The sequence below is a fragment of the Micromesistius poutassou genome, assembly GCF_964030765.1.
Source record: "Micromesistius poutassou genome assembly, chromosome: 6".
Taxonomy (NCBI): Eukaryota; Metazoa; Chordata; class Actinopteri; order Gadiformes; family Gadidae; genus Micromesistius; species Micromesistius poutassou.
Window position 1 is genome coordinate 5,829,832 of NC_140276.1, and position 15,140 is coordinate 5,844,971.

The window sequence follows — 15,140 nt, forward strand, 5'->3', positions numbered from 1 at the left end:
GAGCCATCGTTTTTGTCAACATTCCTACACAATAGCTGAGTTACAAAGTACCCTTCCCTAAACAAAAGCCTAACTGAAGTGCAATAAATGTTCCCAATGGATTAAAAATCGCTGTCTAGAAGTGTCTCCCGCAAGCTGTACAACAGTACAGAGAAGTATTGCATGGCCCATGGAGCTCTAGTGTGGGTGTAATGCAGATAGACTGTAAATAAAAAAGATCAAAAAGACTTAACATAGACTGTGTATGAAACGGATCAAACTGACTAAACAGACTCTATATTAAAAAAGATTAATGGTGATGTATATTAACGTTGGGACACATGCATATTATGAACACAAGTCGATAACGATAATGTATACAATACTGGTAACAAACAATGTTTGTTAATGTATACCACATATCATTAAATAGACCCACAGTTGCGGCCATCGAGGACCGTGTCCGCATATCATATATGTTTTAAGTTGTCTTTGCCGCAATTTACATGACGAATCAGTGTTTCTGAAGTTGGAGAAGAAAACGCTATTCCATGTGTGAATTATGCCTATTATTTGGCCATAAACTGACCATTTGAAGTTTGAAATTCATGTGGTCATGCATCTGTCTCAGCGGAGAATGCAAAAGCGCTGTCAAAATATCAACTTGCCAAGTCAAATGCGCTGGGTCTTAAAGGGGATGGCAGGTGGAACTCTCATTGGTTTATTGCACGTTACGCCCAAAACACACCTACAGGTTTCAGCCCAACCCTTTTTAGATTTGTGCCGGGCGCAAAGCTCATTTATCTCGCCGTCATAATAGCAACAGCGCCATAGAACCGCCCACAAAGTACTTTGACTTTGCGCCTTGACGTCTCCGTTTTAGACCGACTAGGGCCCATAATCTATAGAATACAGATTCAACTGACTTAACATGAACTCTATATAAAACATGTCAAACAGAGTCTCCACATGTCTACATTGGTCGAAACTATCCAACTTCTTTCGCACAAAAAGTAGAGGGGCTGTTGTTGAGAGAGACAGAGAGAGAGAGCGAGAGCGAATGTTGATGTTTTGTGTTGAGTGCAGTTTTGAGCGCAGCTCTACAATAAAAATTTTTTTTTTTTACCCATTTGAAAGAGTGAATTCACTGTATGGGAAAATAACCCGCCAAAGTAATGTCTATGTGTGGGTAATACTGCAGTGGCTTGGTAGCTTGTCATGGTAAGGTAAATCGATATTACTGTTTTTTGCACGTTTCCCAAAAAGGGGCCAAAGGGAAAATGAGACCTTGACAGGCGTACAAATGTAACAGAACGTTGCCTTGAATAAAACGACGGAGTCTCTGGGTTTGACCTCGACAATTTGTCATAGGTCTGGTCGTTTTTACACAGTTGAATGCAGAAATATTGCATATTATCCCTTTAACTAGAAACGACCCGCCTCATCCAGACGGTTAATTTGTCCTCTTTTCCACCTTCTCTTCTACAAGTTCTGTTGCTGTCGATGCTGTGCTGCACCATTGCAGCAGCATTCGATTAAAACCGCTGTCTCTATAATGTGATGTCGTTTAACGTTGTTTTCAATAGCCTTTCTCCACTCGCCGTATTTATTATTTATTTGCCACGGGTTAATTTTGCTGTCACACATATCAGGCCGCCAACAGGGCCCGCGACTGCGGAAAACAATTAGAGGCCATTTGTGTCCTTGCCAAGTCCCTTAATTGGGAGTCGACCGGGCCTGTCATGTCTTCAACTCCACTCCCACATAGCATTTAAACCATTGACCCCCATGCGTTTAGCCGAGGGGTGTTCGAGGAATCACAGCTGTTTTAGGGGATTGCTGCCGACAGCGGCGTCCCCTGCAGTGCTGAGTAATGAGATCGTTATCGATAGCCCGCGGCGACCGGCGTTTATCTCCCGCCGTGGCCTCTCTGCATGGCGGCCATGTGCATCTGAGGAAACAACAGATGGATGCGCACGCGACGAACGTCTGACAGGACTGGCGGAATGTGCGGTGGGGAGACAACGATGGACGATGGCGACGACAGATGAGCTGAGTTGAGTTTGTGTGTACAGTTGATCGACGCTTTTCAATCAGTTACGTTGTATAGTTCGTGTTTTAGGGTTTGACAAGATTAATACGTGTTCCGTTTCCCTCATTGAAATGATCAGAAAGCAGCGATGATTTTTGCCCAGACGAATTCTATTCTCTTTTCTCTTTACATTTACATTTACATTTAGGGCATTTAGCAGACACTTTTATCCAAAGCGACTTACAATAAGTACATTTGTCATAAGAAGTGAAACAATATATCGCCGTCGGTACAGTAAAGACGTTCATAGAACCAAGTGCAAGTACTAACAATCGCCAGGCTGACCCCATTCCCCGTATACAGCAGTGATAGCTAGCTACTGCAGATGCTACACAACTAAGTACATGCTACACAACATGCATGCACAACACAATTAAGTACATTCTACACAATTAAGTACAATGAATGAATACAACCTGTATTAAGTGCGTTCATCAAGTGCCAGGACGTACAACAAACAATAGTGCAACAGACAAATAAGGGACTGAATGGCTATGTAGAGTCTAGGTGAACTCTGAAAAGGTGGGTTTTGAGTCGTTTACGGAAGCTGGTGAGCGACTCTGCGGTCCTGACATCAGCAGGGAGCTCGTTCCACCACTGTGGTCCCAAGATAGAGAAGAGTTGTGATTTAGCTGATCGACCTTTGGTTACTCTTAGTGATGGCGGTACCAGGCGTCCAGCTGAGGTAGTTGAGCGGAGGGATCGAGCTGGGGTGTCTGGTTTGACCAAGGCTTGGAGGTAGGCTGGGGCAGTTCCATCTACTGCCTTGAATGCCAGTACCATCGTTTTGAATCTGACGCTTGCCTTTGGTGAGGTGGACTTTGACTGGCTCCGCTCTGTGCGTACAAGCGTGTGATTCAACAATGGGATGATTTTCACCCCAAGCTGACTCTGATTGACTATTGAGCGAGACAACAGTAGCACGTGATTGGTCAAGACTAAGTGTAGTGGAAGTTCAACCCATTGAAAGAGATGACTGGCTTCATAATAGCCTGTCATCCCAGTGAGTCTTTGAGTGTCTAGAAAAGCGCTATATAAATTCAATCAATTATTATTATTATTATTGAGTGACAGGCCTTTGAGCCTTTATGGGGGGAAATGAGCGAGAAGCTAACTGCCCATTTGCCTCCTTTGTACCTCTATCCAATTAAACCGTTAGGCAATGAAATATCTGTGGTTAATAATGTAAGATGCCAACGCGAATGTCAAAGCCACGGAGGTGTGACCGTTTTTAGAGAGAGAGAGAGAGAGAGAGAGAGAGAGAGAGAGAGAGAGAAAAAAAGAGGCATTTAAGATCTGAATGAGTTGTGCATCGCATCGATTTCACAGTGCTCTCCCAGTGTTGACAAAGGAAATGATTCAGCGATTCATCACAGTGTAAAGAAACCTTTCTCTTATCACACGTGTAATGGATAGAAGTTTCATGACCAGTCGGGCAATTTGCATGAAAATGTAAAGAAATCCCATAATGCTGTATGTATATTGCCCTGATAAACAAGTAATAAATAAGTGGTGTGGTTCTTGTAAATGAGTTACAGTATATAGAGCAGTGACATGGCATATAGATCAATACATCATAATGTTTAATACAGTTAGTTATTAGTATCATCATTTACAATATTTGAGTAATACAATGCTCTTTTACAGTAATGTTGCTAATTCTTTCATTTTCATTCTACCAATGAAATATGAGCATCATTTATTTTTACTATTTCCCAGATTCCTCCAATTGAAAATAACTCACTGATAATATCCTTGTTTTCTTTCCAAAACAAACAAAGCAAAATACTTTATCCGAGGGACATTTTTATGCCCAACACCGAAACCCTGTCACTGTACACTGATAATAATCATAATAATAATCAAAAGTGTGGTTCGGCTGTAATATCTTGGGCCAAAAATTCCCACACTTATAAAACAATAATATTTGTACACTGCAAGCATTGCAATTTAGAAAAGTGGTCCTCTGTTTTTACACCGCTAATGGAGGTGCAAGAAGAAGAACTAACAGGTTCCTGGGGAAGTAATCATTAAGCCGATGGGTCCTGACTAAAAACAGGGGACAGTCACTGTTGCTATTGAATTGGTTTCAAATTAGAAACTACAGACCCTCCTGATGTTGTGCACACTAGTTACTCTCAAAACCAGCCGAAGCTAGGTCAGGTTTTTGTTTCTTCCGGAAAAAAAGGTGGTTATTTATACAGACTTCAATTGTGTACTTAATCTTGGCTTACTATTTAACAACATTAAAGCTTATCTGCTTTGCTGCCCAATCATGTGGAAGGTATTGATCGGGTTACTTTGATGAATGTAAGCTCATGCATGCTTGTGGGTTTTGCATACATGCATGCTAGGTTGCGTGGTTTGTGTGTGTGTGTGTGTGTGTCTGCACATGGGTGCGTGTAAGCATGGAGGCCTATGTTTAAATATGACACTTAATTGTATTTCTGCGTATGTTTGCGCGGGCGTGAGGGTGAGAGATAGCCAACAAAGACAATATCACTATTGTTTGGTTCCTGGTGCGGTGCGGGGGAATGGCGGTTGTGCGGCGGGGAATGTCCTCCCAGGGCTGCCGTGGGTGTCACAGCAGAATGATGTGAATGTGTTGTGCCACATGGCTGGGATGACTGCAGAGGGCCCCGCCCACGGGAGCCGAGTCACTCTGAGGGCAAGGGGAGACCTCTGAACCACACAATCTGCGTTGTTTCTGTTGTGGATTCAGCTTGTTGTTGTTGTTGTTGTTGTGGATTAAGCTTGTTGTTGTTGTTGTTGTTGCAGTTTTTGTTTTTGTTGACCCCGGTTCTGTTCATTCTGCCGTTCTCAATATATTTTGCTTTTGGATGTTTAGATTTTAATTTTTTATGCAGCTGTCACAGAGTCCTGTAAACGTCTCTGTGGAATCATTCATGTTTACTTTCTGGTTCACCAGCTCTTCCTTTACTAACTCACCACGTGAAGAGCAGCTGTGTTTATTTATATATGTGAACCGAGCCCAATTATCAACCACCGCCATGGTGATTAGACTTATTTTTTAAATAAGGTGTGTGATCCCTCTGGGATGGATGGAAATCAACAACTGGATTGTGCATCTCTGTCTCTCTCTAGCGCTCTCTCTCGCTCTCTAACACACTCTCTCTCTCTCTAGCCATACTGGGTTGCCTTCACATTTTTCACAGTCCGTTCTTCACCAGCCAACAAAGGCTGTTTCCTTCATCTCCCCTCTCTTTCAGGTTTCCAACTTTCTCTCTCTTTAAATCTCTCTCTCGCTCTCGCTTACTCTCTGACTCTTCAAATCTCTCTCTCTCTCTGTTCTTCCAGGGTCAGCAGCGGACAAAGTTAGAGCTGTTGGTAGTGCCGACGGGATTAGGATTTACGTGTGCGTACGAACACACTTCGTCAGTTTCGCTTTCGGTGATTCAGTTTGCTTCCTACAGTGCATTTTGTCTTCGTTTTTGCCTCGTTGCCCGTCCTCAGAAAGTGTTTGAGGTTATTCCGGGGATTCCTGAAGAGGGGCTGGTAGATGCTGTTCTGCCTGTTTGAGCGGGTAACCCACGCGCGGCGCCTTTGACCCATATTTCACACTTCAAGCGACTGTTTGACCCGTTTGATTCTTCTGAGTGACACTCATTTGTCCAAACATGGCAGACTCCGACCGCTGGATTCCCACAACAGAGTGCTTACTCTACCCCGCCCCCCACCCCCTCCACCCCCTCCCTCTCTTTCTACTCTCCCTCACTCCCTCGCTCCCTTGTTCTCTAGATTCATCGCTCTCTCCCTCATGCCTCAGCCCCTTTGCCCAGAGATTTCTCGTCTTTCAAGTCATGCTGTTTCACGATGCGCCGGTGAGCCGGGGAATTAAGATTTAATAAAGGAGCGCTTCCAACACGGTTGGAAGCAGTCACAGCGGGATCGCTGGGTGGATGCGTCCCTCCTGAATTGCAGGGGAGTTCTGCAGCAAACTTAACTTTCTCAGATGCTGTTTCGGATGGGAAATCCAAGTAGGGAATTGATGGGCTACTGTGGGAATAAATCAATAAATGGTGTGAATATGTGCATGCCTATATAGGAAGGTATGTCTGCGCTGTTTGTTGCATGCGTTTGTCTGCATATGTATATCTGAGTGTGTTTTGTTCTGAGAGGTGTGTGTGTGTGTGTGTGTGCATCTGTGCTATATTTTTGTGTGTTTGTGTGTATGTGTTTGTGTGGGTGTGTGGCCCCGTGTGTGTGTGTGGGTTGCGTGGGTGTGCATGCATGTATGAGCATGTGTGCGCTTTGTACCGAATATTCGTGTGTGTGCGTGTCTGTGTTTTGGCAGGGTTTCCCAGGGTGATGCGCTTTTACAACAATCATCTTTTGCGGAACAAATCAGAGGCTGTGTGAAATGTTTTCAAACTCCCAGACTTCTCCAGTTAACTCGGAGGAGCTTGGACTAGCAGGGCTTGGTAATAAGGTTCTGTGCACTCTCTGTACCCAATAAAGCAATCAGGAAAGGTGGTGTGGAGTGTGTATAGAGGGTGTACTCCAGTCTTTAGTAGAAAGAGAATATCTCTGAGAACAGGTCTCACTAAGAAAAAGGTTTTTGGGCAAACGAGGGCAATTATATTTGACAGCGTCTGGGTTTCACTTCCCGACACTCTTCCTTCCTGATAACTCGAATCAAAATGATGAATCAAAGATGGTGGAGGCCTGCACAGTTCAGGCGGCTATTATATAATATTATATAATAAAGCAGTAGGGACGTGTGAAAAGGACTCCATATCAAATGGTAGCACCTCATCGAAACACAAACGTATGCACACATTCGTACACATTCATTCATAAAGGGAATGAAGACACACACAAACACTGACACACATGCACACAAATACATATACACACACACATTCAGGCATTCCCTGCTTGTACTCCATACCTGCTACCTGTCAGACTTGGTAAGCTTCTCCTCTCTCCCTCCAGAGGCCTGCCCTCTCCACTGCGTCCAGACGGATCCAAGCACAAGGACCATTTGAGTGTGTGTGTGTGTGTGTGTGTGTGTGTGTGTGTGTGAAACAGTGACAGGCTGTGTGCAATTGCCCTTGCTATTTTTTTGCATGTGTGTTTATGCATGCGTTTTGTAAGGGATCCACTGACTATAATATTAGTAATAGTCTCCGCCATTTACGCCTGTGATTTAAAGGTAGAATATGTAATTTTCTCTCAATCAAAGCAATAACAAAAGTCTGAGTTTTTACAACGGATTGCCGTGAAAATTGAGCTGACGCGACTCAGCAGCACGACGACAGACAAGGTTGTGTTTGAAAGTTTTATTTACGCTACGTTAAATCGAGTAATGTAATATTGTTGTAATTACTTAGCCGTCAGTCAAAGTAGAGTTCGTAGATGAGTTTCGCAAACAGCAATTACATCGTGGGCCAAGTTAGCCCATCACTGTTATCCGTGGTCAAAACAATCATATAAAAAATAACAGCTGGTGCAACAGGCTGCTAATTATTAATTATTATCATAAAGTATATACCACAATGGATACTCTCCCATTGTAGGCATTCATTTTAAAGCAGCAGCCGCATTCCCTACCTAACACACCGTGCATCACACTGGTATATATTACAAATGTATCCCAATAATTAAAGCATTCGTATTCGGTGTGTGTACTGCCTGCACACATACGTACATATATTAACCGTGCATAAAAAATATGCACAACTAACAATGCCTCACTCTGTATCTCTGGCTGAATGTGGCTAAGCTTAGCGTCTGACTCACCGCTCTTGTGCTGGTTAACATGAGTAAAGATAGCACTCTTGGGGTGGGCGAGCTCTTTCTCTTGGTGCTGCCTCTCGCTTTCATTTGCAATAGGTCACGAGGTAATTCTTTTCCAATATAAGTCCTTTGCGGTGTTCATTTGTGGGTGTGTACACATTGACCCTGATAAAGTGCCACCGTCTTCTGCCTCTGAAGATTGTTCCTCGTTTCCAATTTCAACAGGAGAAAGGGAGGTGCTAAACTTAAGGCGCAAATGTGTGTTGATCCTTTAAGGTTTGATGTTGTTATGGTAGTCGGAGGGCTTCCCAGTGGTGTTATCAGCGTTATTTATGGTCAGAGGAGTGTATGTGGGACACACACACTCTCGAGGAGGAAATTAGTAGAAAAGTAATTTTCCCTTTCATGGGTCTTTAATTGAGCCATCTAGCCAAACAGAAAAAGATCTAAAGTACGCTATGGAAAAATAAAACGGAACATCTACAAAAATAAATTGCATTAATGAATTCAACCGTTGGCTGGGATTGCTTTGTAAACGTTTCTGGGTTTAATGACACAGCAAACACCACATTTGATGCATTTTTTTTTTATTAATCCCTCACATAATTTCAAAAGCGCTGCATAATGTTTACAGATTAATGCAAACATCTGTGTGTGTGTGTGTGTGTGTGTGTGTGTGTGTGTGTATGCGTGTGTGAGGCATCATCTCGGCTCCCTCTTTATCCCCGATCGTCCCCTCAGATCGAAGGAGGTAGGGGTGCTATTGGCTATGTAGCTAGCTGTAGCTTTATATTTTTTTTGGAGCTTGCTGCAAAATCCACCAAACCCAAACACATGCTGTGCTCCTCTTCCCCTGAATGGATCAGCTAACTGGGGCACTATCCCCTCTTTGTGAGCCCTCCCTCTCTCTCTGTCTTGACTATGTGACATTGGGAGGTAACTCTGGCATTTCCTTATTGAAAATGTCCCCCAGTTATGATTCTGGCTGACCCCACTCTGGCTACGGTGCTTTGTCTTCAGTGATTGGATGTTTGATTAGATTTCCAGTCTGGCATGACGTGAAGGTGATTTACTTTTTGATTTTTTTGGAGGCGAAGCAAAGTGCTTTGAGAGAGTGTCCACAGGCCCGCTGCAATTCTGCTGTGTCATTCACCAGGCATACCTCACAGGAACACCCCCGCACACACACACACACACACATACACACACACACACACACACACCTGCCCACCCCTCACCTAACACACCCACCCAACCAGACACACACACACACACCCCCCCCCCCCACACACACACACACACACACACACACACACACACACACACACACACACACACACACACCTGAGCCTGCTGCCCACCCACCCAACACACCCAATCAACAACACAAACACACACACACATCCCAACACGCACACCAACCCACACCCACACGGAGTGCAATGTGCGCAGAGTGATGCAGATTGGATTTCAATTTGGCACGGGAACTGCATTTCATTTAAGAGCCAGCTACACACGGGACGCTGTGTTGCTTGCTTTGACTAGCAATGAGCGCCGTAATACAGTGTGTCATACACAGTAAAACAACACACCGCTTCCTGGTGAACGCCATGATAAAACATACGCGTATATATTAATGTACCATAATCACACATGAACTACTGTTATAGTAGTCCACGTCCTATTCTCTCTCTCTCTCTCTCTCTCTCTCTCTCTCTCTCTCTCTCTCTCTCTCTCTCTCGGTTGCATTTGAAGCAGAGCCTGCATAATGTTGTGGTGCTGGAGAGCGTTCAGAATGCAACATGAGGTCTAGGACGTGGAATCAGGGGACACAGGGAACAGTTGGCCAGGTAGCCGTCTGCACAGTTATCCCATTGGTATTGATTAGCATTGTCTGTCATCGTGACAGCTTTCCCATAGCACGGCCTGCGCGTGTCAGATGGGCTCAGGCGACTACAGGCTGAGGAGCTGTAAAAGAGAGAAGCAACACTTTTTTTTTATTGTTTTCTTATTATATTTGATTATATTTATTGTATTATTATTATTGTATAGACGACTTGTTTTACACATCTCAATGTTAGACCTACTGTATGCTTGACCTTAAAGGGTTGTAACCCTCTTTATATGGCCCATATGGCCTGGCCTATTTACAACCTTTAATGCTATTTTATGTCTCTCTCTCTCTCTCTCTCTCTCTCTCTCTCTCTCTCTCTCTCTCTCTCTCTCTCTCTCTCTGTGTCTGTGTCTGTCTCTGTCTTTGTTTCCTTCTCTCGCCTTAGGCCTTAGTGTTCTATTACCTTCCTATTTGTGCTGGTGTACAATTAGCTTTTAATGACCGTAACCTTACAGAGATCTCTGTAAGGTTCTCTCTCTCTCTCTCTCTCTCTCTCTCTCTCTCTCTCTCTCTCTCTCTCTCTCTCAGCCTCTGTGTTAGCAGTGGGGCGAGAGAGAGAGAAAGAAATGTGGTTGTAAATAATTAACTAACTTAAGTTAATGCTTAACAAACACTTTTTAAATGAATGTAGGCTACTCTATCAACCAAGTGCATTTCACCATATATAATAAATATTGCTATTTTAAGTTGAATCATCTTTTGTTGATTTAATGAGGTTTCTCGGCTCACCAGCTCAAACACGCGCATGTCATTCATTTTCAGGGGAATTAGTGGGCAGCGAAAATTAGTGATGTAGTAAAATAAAGTATTAAAGTTGATTTGATTATGTGTCTTTGCCCCTGACACTTTCTTTGACACCATAGCTATAAACGTCCCTCTTAAGCGTAGGTGTTGAGGTTGAGCTGGGATCCAACGTCCTAACCTCATTAAACTGGGCAAATGTAACACCCTGTAACACTAACTGGTAGGATAGAAGACCAACCATGCATTGCAATTCTAGTTCCAACCTGGACATATTCAGAAAAACCTCCAAACAGCTTTAGGCTACGCGTTCAGGGATTCTTCTACCTCCTACCTACCTACCTACCTACCTACCTACCTCTTCAGAAAGCAGCGAGGGGTCAGGTCTCGAGACAACATCACGTGACCCCTGATTCGCTCAGGTCTGCCCACACACAGTTGAACCGGGGACCCTATCAATCGAAAGTAATAACACAAGCTTGACTTCAGCTCAACCTCCGTCCACACTACTGGTGTGCAGGTCCTGAACTCCTTCACCTGAAACCATGTGGACTCAGCCCTCCCAGAGTAATATGATGAACCCTACAATCCTGTACCTGACACTGTGAGGACCGTCATTCGGCGTCGACTAGCAGGTGACTCAACCTCATAGTTTAGGTTCATAGATGTTGATGTCCATGATGATAAGCTGTTTTTTTTTATAAATATGAGTCAGCCGTGGCCGTGTGTCTGATTCAATACAGGATCTGGTCCGTCTGCTGTCTAGTTATTTAGCAGACACTGTTATTATTAGTGACGGAGCGTGAATTCAGATACAAAAGCCAGTGTTTGGGTGGGAGGGCTCCTGCTTAAGACCTCGGCCCCACCAAATGAGTTGCCTTGAGCATGGCAACGCCCCACTCTCTCTCCGGTGGCTGCTGGTGGGGGTTTACCACTTTGTCCATGGAAGTGCTTCAAACCAGGAAAGAAAAATTCAACCATGGCCGGATGCGCGCAGCAAGAAATGCACATTTGCATAAACTAAACTTTGTTCCCTCCTCTTCACGTGCACTGCAATCACCCGCACACACACGGCAGCCTTCCCTTGCCCCACGCGATCCTGTGTCCAATACAAAGTGAATGGGAGTTGAGTGCCACAGTTGAGGCAACCCTATTGGTGGAGGGCGAGCTGTAAGGAGGCCTACAGGAAGGCTACCGTCATTCCAGATTGAACCCGGAACCTTTCAGCGGAAAGCCGAACGACTATCCTGTCAAAATTTGGCAATTCATCTGAACGATAATTGTGGTGTTGTGGTGCAGACATGGCAAACTGCAGGTGTAGCGACACAGGTGGACAGGAACTGGGGGATCCTGGCAGGGATTCTATTTTGCACAGCAGCGTCATCCCGGTGACTCATGAGCCATGGGACTAGGTTCACATCCGGCCCTGTGTGGGTTATCTGCAGCCGGGTACATCGACATTGTCATCACTGACAGCCATACTGCGTTCCCTTCACATTTCTCCCAGTCGGTGTTCGTCACCAGCCAACAAAGACTGTTTTGTTCTTTCAGGTCTTGCTCTCTCTCGCTCTCTCTCTCTCTCTCTCTCTCTCTCTCTCTCTCGCTCTCTCTCTCTCTCTCGATCATTCTCTATAGCTTTCTCTCTGTCTCTTTAAATTTCTCTCTCCCTCCTCCAAGCATCTCTCTTCAAGCTTTGGATCTTGTTCCCACTCATCATCTCCGTTTTGACAGGCTTGGCAGATGACCTGTGTACCATGCAGTAAAGGGAAACATTTGAAAAGAACGAGGGATGGCTGTCATAGAGTTCTGTGTATACAACTCCCATACTCACACACTCACACACTCACACACTCACACACACACACACACACACACATACACACCATACACTCATTCCAAACACACACACAAATACACACACGCACACACACAGACCATACTCTCACCCCAAACACACACACCACGCCTCATGGGATGTACCATGCTGCCGGCAGGTGGCACAGCACCCCTATTTTGGGTTCCAAGTGTGCTCCAGCGCACCTGTGGGCAGCACCAATCTACTTTACATAATACTTCAAACCTGATTGATTTCTTGTTGTAACAAGCAACAAGAAATCAATACTCGGCCAGGGCCGCTTATTGGCTGAGAAACACACATGCACGCACGAACGTGCACACACACACACACACATACACACATGCACGTATATATTGTTTCGTTCTGAAAACACAATTCAGGTTTGGATCTTTGAAAAATTACTTACTTTGAAAAATAGGCTGAATTGATTTTGTTGATATTTTCAGTTGCTGAACCCATTATTTAGTGCTCAATCTATTCTGTTTGTTCTTTGCGTGTGTGTGTGTGTGTGTGTGTGTGTGTGTGTGTGTGTGTGTGTGTGTGTTGGTGGGCCAATGCGTCTTTAGGGTGCGACTGGAGGCCTTCTCGGACAACAGTGGCAAGCTGCAGTTGTCCCTGCAGGAGATCGTCGAGTGGCTGACTGCCAAGGACGAGGAGCTGTCCCAGCAGCTGCCCATAGGGGGCGATGTCAGCGCCGTCCAGCACCAGGCAGAGTTCCACCAGGTAACGTACCCGTAAGATTACTTGTTACTGAAGCAAGGGATCGTTCAAACGTTTATTTTCCGTTCATGCAGCTGAACGGTGTGTCTAATCGGTCTAATCGGTCTAATCGTAGTTCGACAGTGATGAAGTGAGTACAAATTGCAAGCGAGAAGCATTGGCTATTTCCTGTCTTCAGAAATCAAGTTTCCAGCTAATAATGTCTTAGCGGGACTCGTTTAATTCACACTGAGGCAGATTCTGCCTTTGGGGTCTAACAAGGTCCTGGATGCCCTTCTCTTTCCCTGACCAGGAAGCCTGTGAATGACACTTCATCTCCTCTATGGAGTAGCCTACCCTCCTGTAACAACTTCTAAGCTCCTATTACTCAGCTGTCCGTCAAAATAACGACTAAATTCCAGGATGCATCAGTCAGTCTGGTTTGTTATCGATCGGAACGGATCGATCTAGAGGGGAAAAAAGATGAGGTAGGAATTCACTGTGGCATCTGGAATAATCCAGCAGAACGACTTTATTAGTCTTTTCACTGATTCTTCTTGAATTATCTTGTTTTGTAGCGCTGCTTTAATTTGTTTGGGTGTGCCCCCCCCCCTCCCGCTAAAAAAATTAAGTTTTACTAGCAGGCATGCTAGGATGATATAGCCATTTTGTAATGCAATGACGTCTGCGGATAACTAGCCTATATGCCATAGGTTATTATTTATCATGTAGCCTAATAACGGCTTAGTATTAATTTTATATTAGGTCGCTTTAAATCAGTAGCCTGCTGTTGCAATATTAGCCTACTGTACACTTTATTTATCCTTTACCTTAATAACCAAAGCCTCATCATTTGAAAGTGTAGCCGATTGTCTGCTCTTGCTTTGGGTTGTCTCTGTTCATTTTAGCAATGATAACGGATTTAAGAATGGGGTTTCATCTTGTGTGTTTAAATGATTGTGCTCATCTTTCTTAGAAAATAAGTTAGGCAGAACCCGACTTCTTCAATTTTGTCCTCCTTCCCTGTCTTTCTTCACCTTTCTCTTCTGAGAGCCAGACTTCAATTTATTTAACTGTGGCTGTGTCATATTGCCGCATGATATTTAGTTATGTTATTAAACTATTTGAGTTTCTCTAATCAAAAAATACAAAAAAACAACCAAAAAAATATTTTTATTTATTTATTTATTTTTTCAAATTTTTTCAAATTTCCCATGGCCCATGGCCCAAGCCTGTCCCACTTACACCCGCAGTCCGTCTGCCCTGTTTGTGTGTGTACCCGCACTGTCTCAAACCAAATTGATCTCGATGTTATATATATACACAGTGGTGAGTACTGAAAATCTATGCTCAAGTAAAAGTACAATTGCTTCCTTCAAAATCTACTTGAGTAAAAGTATATATTCCAATTGGAAAACTTACTTGAGTAAGAGTACTTTGTTATAAAATTACTCAAATTATGCTAATGTGTACGCTTGTATTACAGTCAAATAAGATATTGTGTTTATCAAAATACTCATTTTGATGAAGGCACAAGGGAAAATGTAATTGAGTAAAGAGTAGAATTCTAAATCAAATATTTACTTGAGTAAGGATAAAATTACAGACTTCAAAAAGGTAAGTGAAAAGTACTCGTTACCCGAAAAAAGTAATTTTTTGCTCATTTGCGTTACTTGTAATGCGTTACTACCCACCACTGTATAGACATTTAAAAGTTAGTGGCCAAGCATCACCAACATTGATGTAATTTGAACACAATTAAAACATTTGCTCACCAGTATCAATCACCAGAGTTGACGTTTTAATCCATTGTAAACAAAATGTGGAATTGAATGGCCGCCATCAACATCCACTTTCACCACGAGCTGATCAACGATGCTGTGAACAGTGATTGGATACTTAGGAAACGTTTTTTAAACGCTGACTGGATGCCATCAGTCTCTCTGGGGGTTGGAAAACAAGGTTATATTGTTGGATTTAGTGTAGATGCAGTTGTCCGACGGTTGTTTATGAAGAACTAAGATGCTGTCTCCCGGTTGAAGGTCACATTTTCTATCTAACTATCATCTATATAACTATGTCCTGTCATTCAACTGCTTCAGGAGTGTGTCCCCAGG

At 43.7% G+C, this 15,140-nt stretch overlaps 1 protein-coding gene across 2 annotated transcripts in view; it reads left to right on the forward strand.

Annotated features, from left to right (window-relative positions):
* drp2 (dystrophin related protein 2) overlaps window positions 1-15,140 on the forward strand; it is a 77,948-nt gene that overhangs the window by 4,577 nt on the left and 58,231 nt on the right. For both annotated transcript variants that reach the window (XM_084469295.1, XM_084469294.1), the window contains one exon: window positions 12,891-13,047. In XM_084469295.1, coding sequence (XP_084325421.1) covers window positions 12,891-13,047 — 157 coding nt within the window. The remainder of the gene's footprint in view (window positions 1-12,890; window positions 13,048-15,140) is intronic.